The 15,082-nt window shown below is 38.1% G+C and overlaps 2 protein-coding genes across 5 annotated transcripts; both read left to right on the top strand.

Moving 5' to 3' along the window:
• The first annotated feature begins 1,773 nt into the window (after positions 1 to 1,773).
• tmc8 (transmembrane channel-like 8) lies at positions 1,774 to 10,017 on the top strand. The gene is made up of 16 exons (XM_077571780.1): positions 1,774 to 2,086; positions 2,272 to 2,503; positions 2,677 to 2,825; positions 2,921 to 3,055; positions 3,150 to 3,202; positions 3,288 to 3,427; positions 3,729 to 3,876; positions 4,974 to 5,144; positions 5,222 to 5,373; positions 5,884 to 5,953; positions 6,173 to 6,270; positions 6,366 to 6,552; positions 6,752 to 6,909; positions 7,016 to 7,171; positions 8,688 to 8,766; positions 9,674 to 10,017. Exons 1-16 carry the CDS (start codon positions 2,050 to 2,052, stop codon positions 9,752 to 9,754), a joined length of 2,046 nt encoding a protein of 681 aa, XP_077427906.1. The 5' UTR covers positions 1,774 to 2,049; the 3' UTR covers positions 9,755 to 10,017.
• A 96-nt stretch (positions 10,018 to 10,113) lies between these two features.
• On the top strand, positions 10,114 to 14,964 carry LOC144055630 (Fc receptor-like protein 5). 4 transcript variants are annotated; one of them, XM_077571784.1, is made up of 10 exons: positions 10,114 to 10,172; positions 11,774 to 12,052; positions 12,117 to 12,413; positions 12,565 to 12,837; positions 12,923 to 13,255; positions 14,116 to 14,169; positions 14,274 to 14,372; positions 14,454 to 14,478; positions 14,548 to 14,640; positions 14,731 to 14,964. In XM_077571784.1, exons 1-9 carry the CDS (start codon positions 10,133 to 10,135, stop codon positions 14,630 to 14,632), a joined length of 1,485 nt encoding a protein of 494 aa, XP_077427910.1. In that variant the 5' UTR covers positions 10,114 to 10,132; the 3' UTR covers positions 14,633 to 14,640; positions 14,731 to 14,964. The 4 variants fall into 4 exon arrangements, with proteins under 4 accessions (XP_077427910.1, XP_077427908.1, XP_077427907.1 ...); XM_077571782.1 differs by having other exon boundaries at positions 12,607 to 12,837; positions 14,274 to 14,478; XM_077571781.1 differs by having other exon boundaries at positions 14,274 to 14,478.
• Positions 14,965 to 15,082: the final 118 nt, after the last annotated feature.

The raw sequence follows: 15,082 nt of genomic DNA, 5'->3' as shown, positions 1-15,082 counted from the left end.
TGATTCGTACCAGTTGCTCTACCGGTGTTTGGAAACACTTGACAAAATTGTCCATGCCTTTTTGTTTTCGTCAGCAATTTTAAACGTTATATTGATCAAGTATGCATTGTTCGCAGAAGCTTTTTTTCTGCTTGTGTTAAGTTCATTGTTTTATATGTATATATTTTGAATATTACTTTTTGACCCCAGCGTTATGTTCATTTTACTGCAAAATGTGATTCTGTTTTTGTTTGTTTTGTTAGTTGCGTTTGTCAAATAAAGTTGTAAAAAATAGTTATACAATTTAAAATTGCAACAACTTTAGAACCTCATAGAGAAGATTCTGATTAATTGGTTCTAATAAATGTCAATTTTAATGCATGCACCCATCCACAAAAGCACTCTGACCGTACAGGCATACTTGTAATATAAATATATTTTTACTGGTAATTGTCACTTCGTGGGCACCAGGTACGCCCCAAGGACCATATGAGTAGCCCTTGGGTCTGTTCTACATTAGGGATAGACCGATAATTGGCCTGGCCGAAAATCAGCGCCGATATTCAGCATTTTTTGTAAATCGCCATCAGCCTCTTTTTTTGTTTTGATGGCCGATATATATTAAAAGCTGTTATTTTTTCTCTGACGGGCGCTTTTCTCCTCAGTCTACTCTAAGACAGCGGCTGTTGAGTTGACTCCCTGTGGCCCACCCACAGCACCAAGCTCCAGTGAACACACATCAGTGGTGTAATCAGCACTTTGTAACTTGTAACCTAGAAATTCTCGTCACTGGAAATTTGCCAAGCAAGGTTTTAAGAATGAATGTTCAGGTAAAAGTCATACCAAATAGAAGTAATTTTTTCATGCTTTGTTTTTGTATGATGTTTGATTACTTTACTTGTGTCCAAAATATTTGATTTGGCATTTTCTGAAATTACTTCACACTTGATCTTGCTCACTGATGGAACGGCTCCAAACATGCATTCAGTCATGAGCATAGTGCTCCGATTAAATTACTTGTATGGTATTTATTAAATACAGAATGCAAATAAATACACATGCTCCTTTTTTATATGCTGGAAAAGTGCCAACAGCTGGGGTCTCACCGATGCAGCCACAATCATACGCAGCTTCCTGAGGAATGATCTAAAAATGAATAGACTTGTAAACAGAACCATCATGCATGATGCAAAATGTCCTATCACCGTTACTAACTTACTACAATTTTTAAATTGTGTTGTAGCATTTTAACATCACCTAATGGAAATTGTGAAGTCTTCAACATTTTCAGAGATACTGAGCAATTCTTTTGAACTATGTTACTACACTGGCTAAATTATGATTGTATTTCTTTTCTAAAAAAACAACAACAACAAATGAGTGTGTTTGTCTGATATATACTTGTGTGTGTATATTTAAAACATTCAGCAAAATCCAATATTTCATTGTATCACAAAAAAAGAAATTTCTTTTCTTGGCTTTAAGCTGTCAATGCTGCAATGTATACATTATTATTATTATTATTATTATTATTATTATTATTATTATTATTATTATTATTATTATTATTATTATTATTATTATTATGAGTAGTAGTATTTTATAGTTTTACTTTTGCGGAATTTTAGACGTCATGAAGCATTTGAATCTCTTTAGGTTGTGCAAATCTACTGTAATTAAGATTGTAGTCATGGTCGATTGTTGTCAACAATGTCTTGTTGACAAATCACCATGTCTTCTTTCTGCATCCTGTCATGTGATTTCCTGTCAACTGTACTGTTTGGGTGTAGCTTTTGTCAGATGATAGCAAATCTGACGTCTAATGTGAACTGTTCAAACGGGACTTTGAAAAGCGATGCTAAAGCTATCAGCCACTGAGGAACTTTGAATATGACTCAACGGCGACGTGCAAAGCGGATATTCTGCTTGAGACTGCGGAACTAACTTTTGTTAAAGCTAGATGGTTGTTCTTGACTAATTTTGCGGGGCGGACATTGTGTGTTTGTAAAATGTGTTTGTACAATTTGTTTGTACAATTTGTTTGTTGATAAGCTCATTCATTGGAATGAAATGGTGACTAATGGCCACTTCAGAAGACTCTTATCAGGTAACACAACGTTATATTCCAAATCAAAAATACTGTACAGTATATCGGTTATCTGTGTGTGGGAAGCTCGAGGAATTTCCCCACTGACAATTAATCAAAACGTTTTAAACAGCCAAAGCAAAATTATCGCTCACTCATTTCACTCTGATTTTTAAAATTAATGAAATTTTTTTTTTTTGCTACAGAAGAAAGCAATTGTTCCATGATGTCGTCAGACTCCAGCGAGTATAATCATACAGAAATATTTGACCAACTGCCCAGCATCCAGGTTTTACGCTCTGAGCAGAGAAGACAGTCAGAGGATGCTTCAGAGGCTGATGAGGTGCTCGGACACATGTCCAAAGGACCCAGAGACAAGATTACGACACAGCCACTCAGGAATTTTACCATGTGTATTCAGAGAAAAAGACATGCCAGGTGGGCCGGCTGTCCATACAGGAATCCGCATGCTTCTTATTTTATTTCTTAACTTTTCACTGCAAATCTACAAATCCCCTGCTTAATGAATCTTGTGCATATTTTTACAGTAGTGCAATGTCGGCCCTCTAATTATCCCCCCTCCCCCCACAACTACTATTGGGGTCTTTTAGGAACATAAGGATGATGCAAACCAGCAGCATTGGTTTTTGGGAGTCATGGAGGCGGAGTCAGACTACAAACACCAAGAGGGTGTGGTCTAAGGTGGGAGGAGCTATTTCAGGATTGTTACCATGGAGGCACACGCTACGTGTGATTAAAGGTATGTGACAGACTGACTGACTTTCCACTACTGGTTCAGACAGTATGGATGATAATGATATATAATACAATAACTTTCACATTGATATGTTTCAGGTCGTTTTGGTGTGGGCGTAAATGCCTATTTTGTATTCCTCAGATATCTGATATACTTGAATCTAATCCACTGTGCTTTCATATGGACTTTTATATTGGGGCCTACAATATTTTATGGTGGAGGAAACAAAAATGGTGAGTGAGTCAGCTGAAAGATTAGTACAACAGGAAATAAACCACAACAAACTTGGATTCACAAAAAAAGTATATGTTGCGTGTGAATTCACAGACACATTAAAGTTTGGAGGCAATGACTCAGTTCTGGATTTCTTTCTGGGATCGGTAATGTTCCATGTGTTTGTGTGCATGACCTGTTTTTATTGCTTTAAAAAATGTTTTTCCTGTAACTTTCATTTCATTTGCTCAGGGCTACCTGGATCGTTCTCCTGTCTTCTATGGTTTTTATACACATGGTTCACTTAATTATCCTTGCTTGAATACTCCACTGCTGTACCTCATTGGAATCCTTGCTATCCTCCTCCTCAGTGTCATCGTGGAGATCCGCAGGTCAGTGGAACAACAAATAATCACAGCAACAGAATCATTTAGATTCGCTAGCTTGTAATAAGTATCTTCTTTTCTTTTCTTTTTTTTGCAATAGTGACCCTTGGAACAACAGCAGTACTTTCGTATTCAATATTGATTAATACTTTTCAAGTTGTGTTAGCATGAGTGGTATTGCTAATTTATTGTGTTATGTGACAATGTCTGTTCCGAGATACTACTGCAAGACAGTAAATGTTTACAAATTATCTCCTCGCCTGCATGTTAACCGCTGATGATTTATCATTTTAACAATGTTAAATAGAACGAGCGTTGGCTACAAGCACACGTGGATGCTGGGAAAGCGTTCCAGGATGAATGTGAGCTATAAGATCTTTTGTGGCTGGGATTTCACCATCCAGGATGCTGATGCAGCCACGCTCAAGCTCAGTTTCCTGAGGAATGATCTCAAGGTGAATGGACACGTAAACAGAATTATTTTGTGTGATTCCAAATGTCATGTGACCATTACCGCAATTTTAAAGTTGCAGTGTAAAATTTTGAATAGAATATCTTCAATTCAACCATCAACTAATGGAAGTTAAAGTATTCATTCAATATTTTCAGATATTTATATATCAACAAAACTGGGTCCAAGAACGCATCATTAGCTGAGTTTAGGCTAATAAGGATCTCAGGATCTGGTCAACATGGCAGTGCCCGAAGCAACACAAGTTATACAACACATAAATATGGTAGCATGTGGTTTCTTGTTTTTTGTTTTAGTTTTAGTTTTGTCATGGACATGTAGGACTTCATTTTTGTGATGATGAGCAAGCAGCAAGTTGGACAGTCAATTTGAGTAGTGCTAAAGTGTAATCTACATAATGTTGTATGTCAGGGGCCACCAAAATGTTTTAAACTGAGAGCTCATTGTTGCGTACTGATTAATGTAAAGGGCTACCAGTTTGATACACACTTCTGAAATAACAAATGTGCTCAAATGACCTTTAATAATTAATGGTATTCATTATGTGGAAACATAAAGTTAATGATTTCTTATATATGCAACACTTGATTAGAATTTCTGCTAGTGTTTACATTTTCCCCAAAATCCATCATTCCTACAAAATCACAATGTCACATCACTGGTGAGCTATTTTTGGAAGTCCTGCGCGCTACTCGTGTGGGTTGAGGGCAAACTGGTGCCTGCGGGCACCACGTTGTTAACCCCTGTTCTACGTAATTACCCAATATAATTTAGCAACGTTTAGCAACAAATATACCTCTTTAGCACCAGCCCCGTTAATTAATTGGAAACAATGCCATTCACACTCACACCAATGAACATTTTCAGTCTTTTAATAGCCTAAAATAAATGTTTTTGAAATGTGGGAGGAAGCAGGACAAAGCCTATGCAAGCATTCAGGCCTGTGGATTATTTGGAGTCTTCAATTATACACTGTAAGTCGAAGTACCACAATAATAAGAATAAAATAAATAATGGTGCTAACATGAAATTTGGGGATTTGGTATGCCCATGGCACTCACACATCCTTCATCTTCTCAGCTATACTTGGAGGAGCAGTTTTTCTCCCAGTATGAGGCAAGGAGGACAGTGTGGCAGTGGGTGCGTCTCTACCTGCTTCGGATCATCCTCAACCTGTTCATTGTGTCCCTTCTGGGTGGGGTGTTCTACCTCATCTACTATGCAACCGAAACGTCACAGTCTATCGGAAAGGTAGTAGTAGTTCATGTTGTCTTCTCGCTGACAAGCCTTCTCTCCGTGCCGCCACATAATCTTCATGTTTTCTGCAGAACAATCATCACTGGTTGGTCAGTCTCTTCCTCCAATATCTCCCGCCGATCACCATTACCTTTGTGAACCTGTTCCTCCCTCACATCTTCCGCAAGATTTCATTTTTTGAGGACTACTCTTCCACCATGCAGGTTAATATCACGTTGGTGAGGTAAGAAGCGCAGCACATACTACTTTAACGGGGAAGTCAACCCCCCCAAAAAATTCTTGACAATATGTTCTATGTAGCCCCACTAGTCTATATATGGTATTCTGGTTAATATTGCGTTAGTTGAATATGAGTTAAGCACTTTTTTTTCAGATGGCGGCCATTTTGCCACTTGCTGTCAAGTGAAAATGACATCACAGTTGCTCAGGTCTTAGGTAACCAATCACAGCTCAGCTTCAGAAAACAGGTGAGCTGTGATTGGTTGTTGCCTGAGCCCTGAGCAGCTGTGATGTCATCTTCAGTCAACAGCAAGTGTCAAAATGACCGTCTCCTGAGATGGATAAAAACAGATGGATTTTGCCTCGTAGCTCATATTCCACAAATGTAATATTAATCAGAAATTCAGAACGTCATGGTTAGACTAGTCAGGTCACATATAACAATATTGTCAAGAAATGTTTATAGTTGACTTCTATAAGTACATATATCTGAACTCACATTGTCTTTCTTTAGGAGCATCTTTTTGAAGCTTGCCTCACTGGGGATCTACTTAGGTTTTGTCTTCACAACAACACATGAGCAAGTAAGATGTATTTTTCTTTGCTGATAATTTACACTTTGACGCACATGGCAACTGATGATGATCTTCAAACGTCACGACTCTGAGACACTCAGTAAAGTTGGACAAAAGTATTTTTGTATGTAGTTTTTTTGTGTGCTTATAATGTGAGCTTACTTCACATTAACCCCCTGCATATAAAAACCTAATTTCACTGTCGACCTTGTTCTTTCTGTCTCATAGTGCACGGAAAATCAGTTTGGAAGAGAGATGTACAAGCTCTGTATCTTTAACTTCCTTGCCACTTTCTGCAGTGCCTTTCTTGTCAACTACCCCAGGAAGTGAGTTTGTTTTACATGCCCTCTTTTTTTTTTTTTAACTTTATGATCAAGTACAAATCAACTTGGCTAATCCCGGCACTCTCTGTAACAATCAGGCTGGTGCAGGAGAAGTTTGGCTCATCATTACTGGCCCGGTTCTTGGGGAAGCAACATTTCTTGGTCCCCTTCAATGTGCTGGATCTGGTCTACGGTCAAACTGTATCTTGGGTGGGCGTCTACTTCTGTCCTCTGCTGCCTCTTATAGGAAGTGTCACGCTGATGGTGACGTTCTACATCAAGAAGGTTGAAAATGCATTCTATATACAGTATATCCTATATTCACTGTTAATAGGCAAAAAGTAAAATGAACTGAGCTCAAAACATTCTCTCAACATGACAATGATTGAAATAACAAAAAGTAAAATGAACTGAGCTCAAAACATTCTCTCAACATGACAATGATTGAAATACAATATTCACATCTTTGTCACTGTGATGTCAGTTCACAGTCTTGCGGTGCTGTGTGGCAGAACAGAGGATGTTTCGAGCCTCCAACTCTACCGTTTTATTCCACTTCATGTTGCTGCTCGGCCTTGTCATGGCTGCCACCACGTTGGGCTTCACACTCTCCCAGCAGCAAACCCCACCGGACAAAAACATGTAATCTTTTGTTCAGTTCAAAACAGTTTGACCCTAAGGCTCATTCTTGCATTTGTACTCCACTGTACTGATCAATTTCATGAAGTGATGTTCCTTTGTGTGGCAGATTCTTTCAGCATTCCCCCTGTGGCCCATTTGGAAATGGACAAAGTGTCATTAATGTGGTGGGAGTGTGTGTGGAAAGTCTTCCAATCCTGGCACAAACCATTATCCACTACTTGACCTCTGAGGCCTTTGCACTGCCACTCATACTTGCTGAGATGTAAGTCACCCATTTCCTCAGTAGATTGAACTACCATCAAAAGCCTTTGTTCTGCAAATGTGACCTACTTATTCAAATGCCGAAAAGCAACTGCACAAAATAGTACACAAAGTAACACAATATCCGGCTGGTTGACTTCTAAGCTGTTTTAATTTTAAACCTAATAATGTAAAGTCAATGAACGTGTTTCTATGTGAACATTTTAAATACAATAAACACATGCTTACATGCGCAAAGGGAATGTAGAGTACATTATTAGCTCATTTGCTCCCCAAAACGCATACATACGTCCTATTTTAATGTTTTAAGTGTCCCAAAGACGTATTTATAAGTTTTTTTTATTTTTATGTTTTTTTTTTTATGCTAGAGCATACAGAAGGCTTTGTTGCGGCCTCTCAATTGCAAAGAACAGTTGAAGAAATGGTAGTTATTACACAAACGGCCAACAGGTGGCAGCAGAGCAAAGGAAATAAACCAGGGCCAAATTGAAAAAAACCTCAATTACTCACAATTCTAAATAGATTTGTGAATAATGACGAAACTTAGCTATATTCTAATGCTAATTGCTACAAAACGGAAACGGATAGAAATATACTTTTTTCCCTGATGAAAGAAGAGACTTTATTCTTTCTTTTGGTAGGTTCCATGTTTTTATAGCAATAGAACACAATATTCTGTGGGCCTTGCAAAATCAGTCAAAATCCAGTAAAACAGCCGGGAGCGAAGGGGGTTGCTTCTGAGAAAAGGACTGGGAGTGAATGAGTTAAGAAACTGAGAATGAGCGTGACGAATAGTAGTTAAGTTGAATCAAAGATCAAATATGCAAGCTCCAGTTGGTGGAATGTCACTTGCCTACGATGCAGTTTGGTATGGGTTTGCTTCCCAGCCTGGGAGACCATGTTTGTATGTGTGCGTGTTTGTGTGAGTGAGTGCAAAAAAGATAAAAAAAAATGCACAAAATGTGCCCCCAACTACTACCTCTCTCCCCAAACATGAGATAGCGGTACTTCTCTTACAATTTTGCATTGAGCAGGAAATGAAGAGGAAGATGACAACTCTATATAGAGAAGAATTAAAAATACATCCAGACAGACAAAATATTTTTACCTTTATACAAATAACACAGTCGACCAGTGCTATTCGTGGGGGATAAGGACCGCGGCGTCAGACGAATAACACAAATCTGCGTATTATTGACACCCATTGATAAAAAAAATATTTATAAAATTGCTGCTAAACATTCAGTAATTTCCATGAAAAACTAGAGGAAAATAGGGGGACTTTTTTTTTTAAATATTGAAAACATAAAAATATGCAAATCCACGGGTGCGGATTCCGAACTTCAAATATAATCTGTAGACTGAAATGTATAATGTGAGAATCATGTTCAAATAAGCCACATAAAACTTTTTATAGTTTAATACACTATGTTCAAAATTGCTAACACTTAAGTTATTTATTTTGTCAGATCTGCTGGCATTGCCTGAAAGTGAAATGTAACTTTCTGTTTCCTCAGTATGATCTTAACCTCCTATGTGTCACGAGGACGAGCCAATCAAAAGACTATTGAGAGACTCAAAGATATGCTGGTGATGGTGAGTCATGTCTATAGGCATGCTACAATGATGCCATATGAATATTTCTCAGTGTATGAGAATAAAGCCAGAAAACACATTTTGTCTTAACTCTTTGACTGCCAAAAACGTTAAATAACGTTTAGTAAAATCCTATGGAGGAGTGCCAAAGACGTTAAAAGACGTTTGTTTCAAAACAGAGGTGAAACTAACCATTTTCTGTTGTTGATTACTGAAAAACGGAATAAGGTAGAAACAAACTTTTTTTGATGATGAAAGATGAGAGTCCAATCTTTCATTTGGTAGTATGTGTGTTTCCATAGTCCAAACACATAATTTTCTATGGACCTTGAAAGATCAGTCAAAATGCTTAAAATCGGCTGGCACTGGGGACAACCCGTTTCTGAAAACGTCTGGCAGTCAAAGAGTTAATGGGATAGGGACTGAGCCCTAATAATGAAAATCCACAGCTAATTGGCTTATAATTTATAATTATAGATCTGCAAGGTAATGGCCAAACACGACTTTTTATCAGACAGGGCAATAGCATGACTAAAAAAAAATCCTCATCTGACTGTAAGATAGTTCTTAGGCATCATGATGCCTTTCATAGTAGACAATATGTACCATGAATATGCAGGAGAACACTGTTATTGTAGTCATTGTAAAATGTGGTCAAATGCACAGAAACTATTTCGCAAAGTTAGTTATTAGCTAAAACAAAGACAAAAAATTGTAGGAAACACCCATGTAAAGCTGCAGGAACATTTTCTGCTATTTACTACTTGAAAAGGGACTGCTGTGGAAAAAAAACTATTAAGCAGAAAGAGTAGTCAGATCTTTGCATAGTAGCGTTTTTTTTTTAGGAACAACTGCAGCAGACTTTGTTTAGAAATAATATGCTGTTTGTTTTTCTTTGCCTTCACAGAGCAGTTCAGATAAGCGTTTCCTGGTGAAAAAGCATGCTACAATGCTCCGACGTAAAAACGAGGCCTCGCTGCACACATGAACAGGAACATTGGCCCACCTTTCGCGGAAACTAAAACATTTACCCACACAACGTTTGAGTATTACATCATACTCTACATGTTCTTTACTGTAAACAAACAAAAACAATGTAACACCCTTTGTTATTATTATTTTGTATGGTTATACTGAACTAATTGTGCTTCAAATACGGTGTAGATGTGTTTAGTTCAATATTTGCTTGTGCTTTTGTAAGCCTTATTAACATTCAAATTACTGATCATTAAAACCATCCGTGATGCCAAAGATGACGCCTAAGCTGTTATCTATTTCTAACATGCGTATAGCAGCAGTAGAATTCACGCATGCACACTAAACCACAGGGGGAAAAAATGTGTAGTGGTCAATTTGGAGCAGTATTATGAGGAATCTACTTGCACTTTTTGTGCTGCCACTTCTGGGTGAGTGAAACAAGCTATTTAATTGATAAAGAAAATTAAACTTTTTTGCCATATGCTGTTTTAGCTCATTTTTCAAAAAATAAATAAAAATCAATGCCATTTACAATAAATAAAAAAATATTTGATACTCAAAAATTATTTTAACTTGTAAAATAATAATTCGTTTTTAACTAAACCAAAACAACATTATTCCAAATACCATGTTCCAAATTACCGTGCTCAAAAGAAAAAACTGTCATATATTTTGTATAGCATATTTAAAAAAAAAAATTGCCAATTAAATGAAATATTAAAATGGGAGGGCCGCATAGTTGCCCTTTAAAAACGCATTAATTAAACTTGAGTACATGAATGTGTTCTGCTTGCATCTCATTGGACAATCCAAGAATTGCCTCATACATTTGCAATTTGGAAGTATACTAGAGTCCACAAACATAGCTCTTGGAATGAGGGATGCTCCAAATGTTCTCAATAGGGTTGAGGTCATGGGATGATGATGATGAGGACCATACACAATAGTCAGAAAAACACATTTTTTTAACTGTGAAATTTCCAGTGTTCATTCAAGATGCTTCGTTTTCCCCATTACATGAAAACTTGCTTAGTCATTTGGATCAGCTGTCTTCATATTCCTTTAAATAAGATGAACCTCTAGCAATTTGTTTGTGATTTGTTATAATCAAACTAAAAATGGAGGGCTAACGTGCACAAATAGAAAACAAAAACTAAAATTGTTTCACGTAAACCTTTTATCCCTGATAATATGGAAAACAGACTTTGCCCCAATAAATAGAATATCCTTCAAGGACTAATATATCATTCTATTTTTCAGCCTGGGGAAATATGAAAAGTGATGATGAACATATTTAATATACAGTATGTTTACCGCATCCTTGTTCAGTTAGTTTAGGAGCTTTGTCTGTATACTACTACTAATAATACTAATGTCTTCAACCAGAATATCTACATTACAATACAAACATTCTCCCAAATGTATTTTTTTTTAATTGTACAGGCAATGTGCTGTATGTATGTTCTCTTAAAAAGAAATAATGTCTTTTTGATAATTCCCCCAAAAATCCTATACAATCATACGTTTTATGCAGCCCCACTTGAAATTCTGTTTAATATTTTGTTTGTGGAATTTGAATTAAGCAGCAAAATCCACCCGTCGTTATCCATCTCAGGGGACGGCCATTTTGTCATTTGTTATCGACTGAAAATGACATCACAGTTGCTCAGGCCTCAGGTAACGACCAATCACAGCTCACCTGTTTTCTGAGTTTGGTCATGTGACATTTGCAAGCAAAGCCGTGATTGGTCCTTTTCGGAGCCCTGAGCAACTTTGATGTCATTTTCAGTTGGCAGCAAGTGGCAAAATGGCCGCCCCCTGCGATGGAGAAGAACGGGTGGTTTGTGCAGCTTAACTTATATTCAACAAACGCAATATTAATCAGAATGCTGTGTTTAGACTAGGGGGGGCCTTTACATACATATTGTCATAGACATTTTTGGGGGTTAGCTTCCCATTTACAGTCCACATTTTCGCCAACAGTTTCATGTATGTAACTAGTTGCAGTGCTTGTCATGGATTTCTTCAGGTGGATCAATGGCTTTTCACCCGGTGCTGAATGGTCCTAACATGACATACCTCGGTTCACAAGTGTTTTTCCGATGTATCGCACCCAACTCCTCTCTGCCGATCACATATGAACTGAGAAGGGACGGTCTCCCGATTGACGTGAAAACGCATCTCCAAGAGGACCAGCCTGCATCATTCTTGCTGAAGGCGACTGTGAGATCCGAAGGGTTGTACCATTGTGAGGCAAAGACCGAAGAAAGCACGGGAACGAGCAACTACATCAGACTGAGTGTCGTTAGTGAGTATCTAACTAAACGATGCTGATTTAAGTTGATCACACTAATCTACCATCTCACTTGCAGTTCCAGCATCAAACACCAGAGTGAACTCTGACCCATTTCCCGCGGTCCTTTACGAGGGTTCCAGAATGGTTTTGAGCTGCGACGCTGCAAAGGGTTCCCACCTCTCCTACACCTGGTTTTTCAACAGGATGCAAGTTACCGCTGCTAACTCTCCTAGGCTGCACATGACTGGCAATAAGCTCGTGATGGAAAGGGCGAATCCAGAGCATGCTGGGCAGTATTCATGTATGGCATGGTCCAGGGTGCGGGGTGTTCAAAGGTTTTCCAGCAGCTTGGAAGTCAAGGTAGAAGTCAAAGGTACAGATTGCTAGGGAAAATGCAGTTCTATCTAGAAGTAGGTCAAATAACAATTAGCATTAGCAAGCAAAGTAAATGCAAATGGCGTCAGCTGTTATATATTTTTGGCTAACTCAACTTGTCTCTCATTCTTTTTTCCCTTTTCGTACAGTCCATCTTTTAAAACCAGAAATCTCTCTTTCCATCTTCAAAGAGGGAACCAGTTACCGCGGTAACGTGACCTGCTGGTCGCCCAGAGGAACTCCTCCAGTCAATTTCACTCTTTCAGTGGACGATAAGATGGTGGGCTCCGTTATAGCGTCGGCCTCTGTCAGTGCCTGGTTCAGTGTTGCAGTGGTCCCCGGGTTAGATATGGGCGCGGCTCGATGTTGTGCGAAAAATGAAGTGCAGGAGTTGATGAGTGAGCCTCTGACGCTGGAAGTGGGTATGAGCAACTCGTGTGGAGGGAATATCCGTATTGCTTATTGAGATTTTAGTAACAATTCAAACATTCTTCTCTGCTTGTCAAGTTCCAGTAGGAGGCGACGTAAACGTTGACGTTGAATACCTCTACACATCGGACTCCAAACTGGCTGCGGCCAAACTGACGTGTCATGTCAGTCGAGGGTCATTTCCCTTTATCTCTTGGCTTTTTAATGACTCCACTCTTCCTGATGAGACACAAATGGATTCCCGGATGCGGCAGCTCCGGCCTCGGTATGCACTGATGGACTGCAGACGTACTCTTATTCTAGGCAAGTTGAACCCCGAAGACTCAGGGTATTACCGATGCAGGGCTAGGGACAGATATGATGACTCCGGTACCTGGCTGGAGAGTGGAGCGGTCTTCGTCCAATTCAAAGGTGAAATGTTCAATACGTGGATTGTTATCTGCTGTTTGTTGGACTTTGTGTGGCTAATGTTTTAAAATAAACCAAGCATACACTATGTTTAAGTACTATGTCTATATAGTGTAATATATGTGTACACCAAATACAGTGGAACATATGAAGATTATAATTATGGTGAGCTGGCCAACGTTTTCATGTAATAATATAATCAATTAGTTCCAGGTTAAAATTGTCGCCATTGTGAACTCCTTTTAATTGTACAGGCAATGTGATTGGAAAAACCCGGACAAAAATGCCGAGCTTCAGCTCTACACTGTATCAACTGCCAGTGAAGTTATAAAGTACAGTTTTACTCATAAGTTTAAATACATATTTAACTTATGAGCACAACTGTATATTTGCCAACTAGTGGTGAATTGTGATATATACAGTTATGCTCATAAGTTTACATACTTATGAGCACAACCGAATAGTTTACCTTCAAATCATATTATTTAGTAATTGTTGTGCAGTATTGTACAGATAGCACATACAGTCGTGCTCTTATGTTTACACACCCATAGGGTATGTTAACTTATGAGCACACCTGTATATACTGTCTGTACAGTACTGCGCAACAATGACTAAATAATATAACTTGTCAGTTCTGTGCAAATGTAAAATGACAGAAGATGAGATTTGAAAGTAAAGTGTATTCAGTCTGAATAGCAAGTACACTTAGATCCCACATCAATACTTTATTTCCCCCAAGCTATGGGCTCTGTTTCAAACGCATTAAGTTATGACTTTAATAGACTGTAAAGCACATTTGATGCCTTTTTATGTAAGATTTGTGCACCCTTTCTTGATAATGCATTTCAATTCACAACCAGACTGGATTCTTGCCAAGGCACCCCAAGAAACGGCATCTCCTGAAACATCACAAAGTAAAAAAATAAAAAAAATAAAATTCTTTTTTTTCTGTGCAAGTGATTTTAATGCTGCTTTACAATTATGCAAGTTCAATAATTGTTGGTTCTTCCCTAACAAGTGACCACGGAGATCATTGCTATAATATTCTGCTGCTTCCTCCTCCTCATTTTGGCAATCAGCAGCTACTGTGTGTTCATGATGATTGACAACAAAAAAGGTGAGCATGTATGTGTTGGTATAAGTGAAAGGAGATTTCCATGTAGAATTAAACGTGAATTTTCCCGCCAATCTTACACAGGTCTTCGGCCCAGTTCAGCCCCAAAGTAAGTGAATACACATTGCTACATGTAATAAAATGACCAAAAGTGTTTGTTAAGGATTCTTCTTTTCAGTGCCACTTCTGTTGCGCTGCCTTTGTCTCTATCTTCCACTTGGAGGGCAAACAGGCTGATACATGCTCAACAAGCTGCAGTCTAAGCTCTCAGGTAATACAAGAAAGTAAAGTGCCTATAGAATTAAAAATATTTTCTGCTTTGAATGGAAACTCGAGATCAGTTTGTTCCTTTTTGTTCTAGATTGTGAAGATCCCTTGTATGAGAGTGCACCTTCAACAAGCATATTTTCACTGGTTCATTTTGTTTCTTCTTATGATAGCAATTTTCTGTTGTCAACCATATTGCTTGTGAGGACATTAAAGTAATCCTTTATAGACTCATTTAAAACAGCAAAGATTACTGTACATTTGGGATTGCTGACAAATAAATTGTGAATTAAAAAAATGAGTTTTTCTTTTTTTCAATTCAGCAAATATGATTATTTTTCACTGATATGCACAATATGTTGTTGGAATGTGAAATAATAGCATCACAATATGAGATGATTGGTTCATGCTGTACTGTGACAGTGGGGGTGGCTATGGGCGGGAGG

Source organism: Vanacampus margaritifer, chromosome 7 (assembly GCF_051991255.1).
Source record: "Vanacampus margaritifer isolate UIUO_Vmar chromosome 7, RoL_Vmar_1.0, whole genome shotgun sequence".
Lineage (NCBI taxonomy): Eukaryota > Metazoa > Chordata > Actinopteri > Syngnathiformes > Syngnathidae > Vanacampus > Vanacampus margaritifer.
Note: the sequence above shows the minus strand (reverse complement) of the source record. Positions and strands in the feature narration are given on the sequence as shown.

What these genes read in the sequence shown, in the direction of transcription:
- LOC144055630 (XM_077571781.1), top strand. Translation starts at nt 10,133, where the DNA reads ATGAGGAATCTACTTGCACTTTTTGTGCTGCCACTTCTGG. An exon ending in CATCAGACTGAGTGTCGTTA is followed by an intron (nt 12,053 to 12,116) that starts GTGAGTATCTAA and finishes TCTCACTTGCAG; the next exon opens with TTCCAGCATCAAACACCAGA. An exon ending in AGTCAAGGTAGAAGTCAAAG is followed by an intron (nt 12,414 to 12,564) that starts GTACAGATTGCT and finishes CTTTTCGTACAG; the next exon opens with TCCATCTTTTAAAACCAGAA.
- tmc8 (XM_077571780.1), top strand. Translation starts at nt 2,050, where the DNA reads ATGGTGACTAATGGCCACTTCAGAAGACTCTTATCAG. An exon ending in TGGATTTCTTTCTGGGATCG is followed by an intron (nt 3,203 to 3,287) that starts GTAATGTTCCAT and finishes TCATTTGCTCAG; the next exon opens with GGCTACCTGGATCGTTCTCC. An exon ending in CCACTCATACTTGCTGAGAT is followed by an intron (nt 7,172 to 8,687) that starts GTAAGTCACCCA and finishes CTGTTTCCTCAG; the next exon opens with TATGATCTTAACCTCCTATG.